Source organism: Chinchilla lanigera, unplaced genomic scaffold (assembly GCF_000276665.1).
Source record: "Chinchilla lanigera isolate Chin_1 unplaced genomic scaffold, ChiLan1.0 scaffold00040, whole genome shotgun sequence".
NCBI classification, from domain to species: Eukaryota; Metazoa; Chordata; class Mammalia; order Rodentia; family Chinchillidae; genus Chinchilla; species Chinchilla lanigera.
In genome coordinates, this window is record NW_004955441.1 from 526802 (window position 1) to 537986 (window position 11185).

General features: G+C 38.9%; 1 protein-coding gene across 2 annotated transcripts in view; it reads left to right on the forward strand.

The window, feature by feature from the left end:
* Positions 1 to 1454: 1454 nt before the first annotated feature.
* The window catches only part of Slc30a6 (solute carrier family 30 (zinc transporter), member 6), a 39127-nt gene continuing 29396 nt past the window's right edge, over positions 1455 to 11185 (forward strand). For both annotated transcript variants that reach the window (XM_005390837.2, XM_013517595.1), the window contains exons 1-4: positions 1455 to 1579; positions 5224 to 5310; positions 8892 to 8976; positions 9920 to 9962. In XM_005390837.2, coding sequence (XP_005390894.1) covers positions 1493 to 1579; positions 5224 to 5310; positions 8892 to 8976; positions 9920 to 9962 — 302 coding nt within the window. In that variant the 5' untranslated portion in view covers positions 1455 to 1492. The remainder of the gene's footprint in view (positions 1580 to 5223; positions 5311 to 8891; positions 8977 to 9919; positions 9963 to 11185) is intronic.

An 11185-nucleotide genomic window follows, 5' to 3' on the forward strand; every position in this document is an offset into this window, starting at 1 on the left:
AGGATTGCTGCAGCTGGGAGGCCAGCCTGGGCTACATAGAAAGTTCAAGGCCAGCCTAAACTATAAAGCCAAACACTGTCTCAGTAAACAAAATGATTCCCAACTCACAATGGTTTAGCTTAAATTTTTTTCCACTTTTCAGTGGTGTGAGAATAATACACATTCAGAAGAAACCATATTCCAAATTTTGCGTTTTAGTATTTTTTGCAGACAATGGGCGCAGCCCCTGATGCCCCCCTCCCCTTCCATACTGGATAGCCTATTGCCTTCTTTCAGGTCTTATAAGCCTGCGCTTTATTTTTTTATTTTATTTTTTGAGACGGGGTCTCGATATGTAGTTCAGGCTAGCTTTGAACTCACTAAGTAGCCCAGTCTGCCCTTGAACTCGCAGCGATCCTGCTGCCTCAACCTCCTGAGGTTACAGGCAAGCACCACCACACTCGGCCTTAAGCCTGCTGGTTTTTTATTTAGCATACAGTATTTGCACTAGCTGTGTATTCTGGCTGGAAAAAAAAAATAACACTTCTGCCATTCTGAAGTTAAATTTCATCCCCTTAGAGAAACTCCCTGACCAGCCCTGTAAATGATCCACCCAGTTAATCTCTCTAACACTGTCATATTTTCTTTTGGAGGTGTTTTGCTTTAAGATATATATGGTTTCGTATGTAGTTCAGGCTGGTCTCGAAATCGTTATGATCTTCCTGCATCAGCCTCAGCCTCCCTAAGTGCTGGGATTACAAGCATGCACCACCAGGCCCAGCTAGTACTGTCCTAATTTCTGCCTGATACTACTTCTAAAAATTAAAAAAAAAAATTTCCCCTGCTGTATCCCGTTTTTTCTTCCTAGAATGTAACTTTATGAGACCAGTACCTGGTACACACATGCTCCAAAATTTTTATGGAATATTTGTTTTCTAAGTTTTTCCAATTAACATTACTTGTATGATAAAGTTAACATTGTAGAGACTTTAAACATTATTTTAGGGAGTAGACCACTGTATTTTGTAATTAGTCATTCCAAATTCCATTTTGTTTTGGTTTTTTGGTTTTGGTCTTTTGGTTTTATTCCGGTACCGGGAATTGAACTGACGACCTTGCACTTGCCAGGCGGGTGCTGTGCCGCTGAGCTAAATCCCCAGCCCCCCAAATTCCATTTAAACTATTAGAGCAAATTACATTCATGACTCTAGGCAAGTTTAACCTTCAGGTTTCTTCATTTGTAAAACGGGAGTACCATCCATTTCGTCAGATTAAATCCACACAACATAGCTAAAAGCGTTTCAATACTCAGGAAAATTTCCCGAACGTTAAAATAAACCCTAATTACTCCTTGCCACTGGCCTCAGACGCTCCAGTCACAAACAGGTCCACAGAGCCCTCACAGCAGCTGCTCTGGCTGTCACCCTCACTTCCGCCAGAAGCGGGGGAAGCCGGGAAGGGGGCGGGGCCCCGTGGCCAGCACGCACTTCCGCCCCCGCGTCGCTCGCAGCCAATGGGACCTGAGGGCCCGCCCCTTCCGCACTGGAGAAAAACGAACCCCCAGAGCGTTTTCCGGCGGGAGCTGTGGCTCCTTATCATGGTGAGTTGGGTGTGGGGGCGTGAGGTTTCCTGTCGTAGGTGATTCCTTTTATCGTCTCGAACCGGCCTCGAAATGCGTCAGCGGCCCAGAGAAGGGGTCATCGGAGTCGCGGCCGGGTCCCCCGGGAGAGCTGTCTGTCACCCAAGTGGTTCCCTCAGAGCTCACTCAGACCCCTCTCTGTCGCTCACCCAGTTTCTTTGCTTTTGGGGATCCCGGCCCCGCCCCTGGCCGAGCCTTTGGCACCTGGAGAGTTTATGACCTGCCCCCAGCCCAGATTTCCTTGGTGTGAAAATAAAAACCTTTGACTGCATCGGCGATTCCTCCGCTGACAGAAGACCTGAAAACCAGCCCGCAGCGACAGCGTCTACTGTATCAGGATGATGCCTAGTGCAGTGACAGTCAGGCCGGCGGAAACAAAGCCATGAGTCGGCTTTTCAGGCAGATGACCCACTCCGCTGCTCGGGGTTGCTGCAGGGCTGGTAGCCTGATAAGGCAGCTTCGTCCATACGGACCAGTACTGACTGCGCGCAGTGAACGTGCCGGGAGCGCGTCTTACTGCTGCTGTGTTGGTGGAAACTACTGAAAGATCCCCGCACCCGTGATGGTTGCTGGGATGTCTTCTCGGTCAGATTTGTTAGAAGTAGTCATATTAGGTCTTTAGAAATCATATCTGCACATCTTTCAGTTCTGTCGGATATTGAGAGGTGGTTATTTCTGATGTCAGTCCTGTGCGCCTCTTGAAATTATCAGAAGAATTCATTGAGGCTTTTTTCGTAGCTGAAAAAGGGACTGTATTTCTGTGTCTTAGTAGTCACGGTAAGAATTTCGTCCTTAAGTGAATATGGTCGGATTTTGTAAATTTTCTATAATCCTTCTTTGCAGACGTGAAAAGTGGGTAAAACTTTGTTTTGGGGGGTTTAGGTTTAGCACAGCCTCCAGCTATGCTTTTCTCAAAGTATTCATCAATGTATAGCATCCATTATATTCCTAAAATTTGACCTTATTACTTCTTTGCTTAAAGTGTTTCCATTTGTTTGCTGTAGCCCTCAAGACATCACTTTTTTTTTTTTTTTATCTTTTTGAGACAGGGTCTCCTTCTGCAGTTCAGGCTGGCCTTGAGTTTACTTGGTAGCCCAGGCTGGTCTTTAATTTGGGACGATCCTCCAGCCTCAGCCTCCTGAGTGCTGGGATTACAGACGTGCACCACCATACCCAGCCTGACATCACCTTTTTTTGTTTGAGTTTTGTTGTCTGTTTGAGACAGGGTCTCACTATGTAGTTCAGGCTGTCCTTGAACACACTATGTAGCACAGGCTGGCCTCAAACTCCGTGGTGCTGTCCCTGCCTCAGGGTCCCAAGTGCAGGGATTACAGGTGTGCATGTCTGGCAACATCACTGTTTAGCATCACATACAAAACCATCCATACTCAAGCATCTTACCTTTATAACCTCCTACATACACACACAGAATGCATCCCTATTAGACTACAAGGAATGGTTTGCAAAACATGCTGTATGACTGGGCCTTTTTTTTTTTTTTTTTTTTTTAAAGATAAAAGGAGGGAACTGGGCCTTTTTATATATGCTATTCCATTTGTTTGCATTGTTCATCATGCCTGACATCCAATCCTTATCAGTATAATCCTTACAAGTCCTTCATTTCTTGTGTCTTTTCCCCCAATGTTCATACTGATTATCTTAGTCTTGAAATTTAAAGAAGTGGATTGAAGTTAAATAGAAATTATCAAAAGGTCACAATTCTTGAGCAGCACTTTTATCCTTGAGATCAAAATATTGCACATGTAATTCTTTAAAATTATTAACATTTATTAACACCTCAAATGAAAGTAACATATTGTTCCATTTATATTGGATTAGCTTATCAGGGCCTTAGGGTTACACAAATACTGGTCTTTACTTGGATTTCCAAATTAGTAACACTTTTGTGGTTTATCTTTCTTTTTAAAAGTTTGTTACTTTAGTGTTCTACTGTGTTGTTTTTCTGTTTTTTTGAGACTGGGTCTAGCTGTGTAGTTCGGGCTGTCCTCAAACTCATCATCCTCCTGCCTCAGCCTCCTGAGTGCTAGGATTATATGTGTGCACCACCAGACCTGACTTTACTGTGTTTTTATTATGACAATTTCAAGCAAATATGTACAGAAGAAGTAGAGCGACTGTAATACATAAGCCCCTATGTACACCTGACCTGGCATTGAGAATTATTGGCATTCTGGTACTGTTTTTTGTTTGTCCTATTTCCAATTCTTTGCCCTTTTTCTGCCTTCCCAGGGTCTCAACATAATGCACCTAATGACATATCTAAACTTTGAAAAAATGAGATATACCTTCTTTTAACTACTAAAACCTTCTCTAGTTATGTCGGAAAATCATGGCTCTGCTTGAATTAAGTCTGAAACTTTTTTACAGTCATAATTAACCTGGTTCCAGTGCTTTCCTGGGGCTTCAGGTTTTGAATCAAATTGCCCCGCTTCAGTGAGTTAGAAATGCATTTTGGTTGTGGCCTTTACTATCAAAGAAAATGTTTTATAAAAATTCAAATATTTAAATATGTAGTAGTTAATGAGTCAAATTATTCTCTGACCCATTGACAGCTATGAAGGAAATTTTCTCCTAGAAACAATTACTTGCTTGTGGTATAACAAAATTTTCTCATTAAAAGTAGCTGTAAGCCAGGTGTGGTGGCTCCTGCCTGTAATCCCAGCACTTAGGAGACTGAGACAGGAAGATCACCGTGAGTTCCAGGAAGCCTGGGCTACATAGTAAGTTCAAGGCCAGCCTGCATTACAGAACTTCAAGACCCTGTCTCCTGACCCTGTCTCCTCTGTATCTCACTACTATTAAATACTACCTTTATCATACATTAATCACTCATAGGTGTTTGAAGCCTGTGAAGGCTTCTCCACTTGGTTTCTTAAACTTAGGTGGTAAATCCCCTCTGGTTGCTACTTGGTCTCCTCTGTCATTGGTAACCTCATTGCTAGGCCTTTTCAAGGGCTGCCTCATAGGGTGTCAGATACTTTGCATGAATGCCTAGTGAGAACCTCAGGGGTTTTACTAGCATAGATTTTATCATCATAGGTCTTATCATCATAGATGTGAGAACTTTCACATATTTTTTTTTTACTTTTTTTAATTTTATGGAAAAAAGGTAAAACAAAATTTCATAACAAGATGATAAGAGAATAAAAATAGTTAATACATTGCATATTATTATCTTTAAAGTAGTTACTCAGATATATTTCATTTTAATTAGGTGACTTATATTTTCTTTTGAGTAAAGCTCTTTGGTAAAATTTCCTTAATCTTTTTTCCTATTTCTTCTTCTGGCCAAAGTTGCTATATCGATTTAAAAATAAAGACAAGAAACTAGAGCTAAAATGTATTTGAATTCCTGCTCAGCTATTTACTAGCTTTGTAACTTTGGAAAAGTTACTAAAAATTGTTTTTACCCTCTGGGGTAATTGTATTACTTATCTATACATGTACAGTGTCTAGAAAAGTGGTTGGCATATGTTATTGGATATTGGGATACTCAGTAAATATTAGTACTATAACATCACAGGAACTGTGATGAAGATTACATACTTAAATGCTAATTTGTGTATTTTCTTTTTGTTTTAAAGGGGACAATTCATCTCTTTCGAAAACCACAGAGATCCTTTTTTGGCAAGTTATTACAGGAATTTAGACTGGTAGCAGCTGACCGAAGGGTAAGTTATTTCTTAACCTCAATTTGAATTATTGCACAGACAACATTATATGAAAGGTAAGTTTTAAGATTAATAGAAATTGCTGTTGGCTGTCATGCATGAGTTCCCACAATAGCCCATGTATTTTTATTTTTGCTTTTATTCTTTCTTTTTGTTTGGCTCAAGTTTGCTCTGCAGAGCTGGTTTCTCCCATACTCAGTTACCCTGTGCTTTTCAAATAAACTTTTTGGCACTATTAAAAAAAACAAAAAAGAAAATGCTGTTGATCCCACCACAGTTTTTATTTTTCCGTGTTGGATAATTTTTTTGATGTAAAATTACTGTTTTGATGTTCCTTTGTTTTGCTTTGGTGGAAGGAAACAAGGTTTGTTAAAAGTTTTATTCTAACTCTAAAATGTTTTGTTTTTTTTTTCTTTTGAGACAGGGTCTCGCTATGCAGTTCATGCTGGCCTCAAGCTCACTTTGTAACCTAGGCTGGTCTCGAACTTGCAATGATCCTCCTGCCTCAGCCTCCTGAGTGCTGGGATTACAGCATGTGCCACCACGCCCAGCTTCTAAAGTGTTTTAAAGAGAATGTTTTTTCTTATAGTTGCCTTTGTTTTTATGTTTTGTTTTCGTTTTTTTAGAGACAGGGTCTCACTATGTAACACAGGCTGGCCTTAAACTCACAGTGACCTTTCTTCCTCAGCTTCCCAAGTGCTGAGATTACACCTAGCTCCATTTTTATTAATTTTATAAAAGATTAAGTGAATGTACTCTTAAGCCATGTTTTCTCATTTTTAACATAAAGCAGGAAAACTATATCATGCTTTGATACTGTAAGTAAAAAGAATTAATTGATATTCTTTTTGGCTACCTATATAAAGCTGGTAATTGTGATTTTCATTCTTCTAGTATCATCTAAGTTATAAATTCTGTGAGGGCAGTGACTGCCTATTTTGCTCAGTTTTTTATAAGCATACAAAATATGCACCCAATGTATATTTAATGGGTTTTAAGTTAAGACAGTTTTGATGGAATATAGTAAGTACAGTCAGTGACATTGGCTTTGTACTGTGAACTAAACTGAAAACTTCTTTTCTTTGTTATTTACTATTATATCTGTGGTTTCTAAAACCTTGGAATATAATTAGAACTCAAGTCTAGTATTTGGAAATATTATCATGTTCTTCATATTAAAAAGCCAAAGTTAGAGAATTGATCTGTTTCTTAGAGATCTACTCCACTTAGCATGACCTCTTAGAACAGATACATACAGCTCTGTGCTGTTGATGGAAAGCAGTTATGTTACATAAAGAAGAGACTCTTTAAGCATGTGCTTTACTGAAGCACAGTATACCCTACAGCAGGTAGTAGGGAAAAAAACCAATATAGTCATCCGCTCTTTCTCTTTCCATGAATTCAATTACCTGCAGTTTAAAACTACTAACTGGGACCTTCCAGAAATAAACAATTCATAAATTTTAAATTGTGCGCCATTCTGAGTAGCGTGATGGAATTTCTCACTGTCCTACTCTGTCCAACCTGAGACGTGAACCATCCCCTTGTACAGTGTATACTAACTACCTGTTAGTCACTTAGTAACCATCTTGGTTATCAGATCAACTGGTTCCAGCATTGATATCACTGTGCTTTTTTTTTGAGACAGGGTTTCACTATGTAGTTCAGGCTGGCTTTGAACTCACCTTATATCTTAGGCTGGCCTCAAACTTGCAGCAATCCTCCTGCCTCAGCCTCCTGAGTGCTGGGATTACAGGTGTGTGCCTCCATGCCTGGCCTCTATGCTTCTTTTTAAGCAACTCTTATTTTGCTTAATAACGGCCCTAAAGAGCAAGAGCAGTGATGCTGGCAATTTAGGTATGCCAGAATAAGGTACTACCTTAAGTGGAAGGTGCTAGTTCTCAATTTAATAAAGAAGAAAGCTATATGCTGAGGTTAAAATACACAGCACAGGAAAATATTTTGAGTGATAGACCATTTCATAAAACTTCTATTATATCATTATAATTTTTCTATTTATTTTTAGTTATTATTTTTAATCTTACTATGCCCAATTTTAAATCAAGCCTTATTATAGATATGTGTATATAGCAAAGATGGGGTTCTGCATTTATAGGGTTCTGTCTGTGGTTTCAGGCATCCACTGGGGGACCTTAAAACATATGCCCTGTAGACAGCGGGGACTGCTGTATAGGAACACCTGAACAGTAAAGATACTGTCATCATTTAAATGTTTTGTTTTGGTTTTTTTTTTTGTCTTTTTGAGACAGGGTCTCACTGTGCAGTTCAGGCTTGAGCTCACTTTGTAGCCCAGGCTGGCCTCAAATTCACAATGATCTTCCTGCCTCAGCCTCCCGAGTGCTGGGATTACAAGCTTGCACCACCACGCCCAGCCATTTATTTGTAATAAATGCTCTTTCTTTTCTTGCCATACAAGACACTTCATGATGTCACCCCAGACTCCTTACCCACTGGGATTTGGCTGTCTTCATGCAGGTAGTCTCCTGCTCCAGGACATTTGTACTGTGGTGCCTGGCTTCTCCCAGATACCTGCATGCCCAGCACCTCTGCCCCTTTCACATGTCTGTTATTTTCTCTCTTTATTTTGGAATGCCCTTTTTTCTAACTCTGACTAAATCCTTTTTGCAAGGCTTATCTTAGGTTCTCTCTCTCTTCTATGTACTTTTAAGCTGTTGAAATTTTCCTTTTTGCCGACCTATTTCATATGACTCATTCGGTATTATCAAGTACTCCCTTTTTGGGATAACTATTTTGGTTTTTGGTTTTTGGTGTTTGGTTTTTGGTTTTTTTCCAGTACCAGGAATTGAACTCACGACCTGTGCTTGCCTGGCAGGCGCTGTGCTGCTGAGCTAAATCCCCAGCCCCCTGGGATACTATTTTGATGTAATTTTAAAATTGTAGAAAAATTACAAGATTAGGACAAGGAGCGCCAGTGAGCCCTTTACTCAAGTTTACCAGTTGCTTACATTTTGCCCCACTTGCTTTATCATTATCTTTTTTTTTTTTTTTTGGTTTTTCTCCGGTACCGGGAACCGAACTCACGACCTTGCGCTTGCCAGGCAGGCGCTTTTGCCGCTGAGCTAAATCCCCAGCCCCTTTATCATTATCTTTACATACAGATTTATGGAGAAAAAATGATCAACATGCAGGTTTTTCTCAACTATTTGAGCATTTCTGTCAGAGTTTATTTTCTCTTAGAATTTCCCCTATTGAAATTATGCCTTTGGATTTGTATTTTATAATACCATTATAATAATAACTTGGTTGATGATAGTTTCAGTAAATATAGACTTTTATTTTTTGAGGCAGGGTCTTGCTGTGTAGGTCAGGCTGTGCTTGAATTCACTATGTAGCCCAGGCTGGCCTCGAACTCATAGTGATCCTCCTGCCTCAGCCTCCAGAGTGCTGGTATGGTAGGTGTACACCACCACACCACCTGGCCAGTTTTTTGAAGGAAGTTCTACTTATTCTTTTGAACATTAGAGTATAATTACAGCAACTTGAATGGACCCAGTAAAGTTGATTAGCATTGTACAGATAAGTGATTTTCCTTTTCACAGACCTGGAAGATACTGCTCTTTGGTGTAATAAACTTGATATGTACCGGCTTCCTGCTTATGTGGTGCAGTTCTACTAATAGTATAGGTATGTCACCATTTTTATTTTTATGGAGCTAGTTTCACTTTTATTTTTATTTGTCTGATTTTAAATAAAGGTGTATATCCTTTTTATAGAGTATATTCTGAAATGTATAATGTTTTAAATGGAAGAATATATAGCATTCATATATATATGGGCTTTCTTCTGAGAAAATGTATTTTAAAATGCCCTGTGAGCTATAAAGTTTGGCTGGGTTTTTTTTTTTTTTCTTTAGAATTTTATCATTTTAAATGAGCTGTTATTTTCTGAGGCTGAGGCAAGGGGATCGCTGTGAGTTCACGACAGACCTGGGCTACAAAGTGAGCTCAAGGCCAACCCGAACTGCATAGCGAGACCCTGTCTCAAAAAGACAAAAATAAATAAATAAATGAATAAACTCCTATTTTTAAAAAAAACTTTCAATTCATTTGTGAAACTGAGATGTCTTTTCAGTGTGAGAGACTAAAACTAATTTATACAATTTATAAGCCTGATTTTAAGATTTCTTGGCTTTTCCTTAACAAAGGAATTCTGTGATTGTTTTCCTTGTGCCTTGACCAATGATGTTTTGATGTATCATTATTTGCTACCTGTTGGTATTCAGCATAGACATGTTCAGTAGTACTGAGATGACAGAATAGCCAGAAACTTGATCACATGACTTTTGAACATTTGTTGCTTCATTTTTTCCTAGTGCAGAAATCAGATTCCAAAGTGAACTTTTGTAGTAACCCACATTGGCTACATGTATTAAATAAATTTATAGTAATTGCCAACGTGTGAGGTTGGTTATTGACTAGATTTTTTGGTAATCAGTAGCTCCTAATGTGAAAAATTTTGATGATTTGCTATTTTGTTAAGACTAGATTAAGTAACATTTTAAGAGTCTCATGCTCTATGGACTGGGCGTTTGATTAAGTAACATTTTAATCTTTTTGCTGTCTTGCAGCTTTAACTGCCTATACTTACCTGACCATTTTTGATCTTTTTAGGTAAGTTTTTGAAAATCTCCCTACTGTTTTAGAACCAATAAAGATTTATCGTACTAAATTCATGAAATTTTATTTGCTTAAAGAAAACCAGTTTGCTAAATATGTAAAATTATCAACACAGAGCATATACACAAATAACAACTAGAGACATAAAAAAAAAAAAAAAAAATCTCATGTCCATAACATCCAAAAAGGTAAATGCCTAGGCTGAAGACAACTTCAAAGTGATTCTGAAGGACAAAAAAAGAAATACCTGGGAAAGCAGAGAGGTTAAATATATATGCTTACATAGGGACACTTAGGAACACAAAAAGGTCGGTTCTCCTGAAGTTAATCAAACCAGACAAGCTCATTTGAATATTTTTAGTAGTTCCCACTTATCATGGTTCCTAGCCATAGTTCTTCCTATCTAGGGTCCACAGCAATCCAAAACTGTTAAGTGAAAAATTCCAGAAATAAACAGTTCAACTTCTAAATTGCATGCCTTTCTGGATAGCGTGATGCAGTCTGGCACTGTCCTGCTCCGTCTGGCCCAGCACATGAACACCCCCTCGCCCAGCGTGTTTGTGCTGTGTAAACAGCTGCTAGTGAGTTTGCAGCTCTCAGTTCCCAGATCAGCTCTCTGTTTTGGTAGGCCGTGCTTATGTTCAAGTAACCCTTACAATGTATTATAAGGCTATGTAACAGCGCCTGTGTCATTCACCTCACTTCACCGCATGATACAGGCCCCGTATCATCTCATATCATCACAAGAAGGGTGCAATAAGAAAGACCACATTCACATAACTTTTTATTTTAGTATATTATTGCATTCTATTTTTAACATACTGTTAACCTCTTACTGTAACTAACTTTTAAGTTAAACTTCATCACAAGTATGTACATATAGGAAAAAACAGTATATACAGTGTAGAGTTTGGTACTATCCAAAGTTTTAGGCATTCATTAGTTGTCTTGGAATATATCTCCCACAGGTAAAGCGGGAGTACTGCAGATGAAAGAGGGAACAGAATAAAAGGTTTAGTGATAGACCTAAACACTTAGGAGAATTTAGCACATGATACTTGTGGGAAGGGTGGTACAAATCCTAGAAGTCATAAAACAATGAAAAATTCAACTGCATTAAAATTGGAAAATCTAGGTAGCAAATATCACCATACACAGAGAACAACCTAACAGATATGTCTCAACCAAAAGACTAATTTTGCTAATATTTAAAGTAC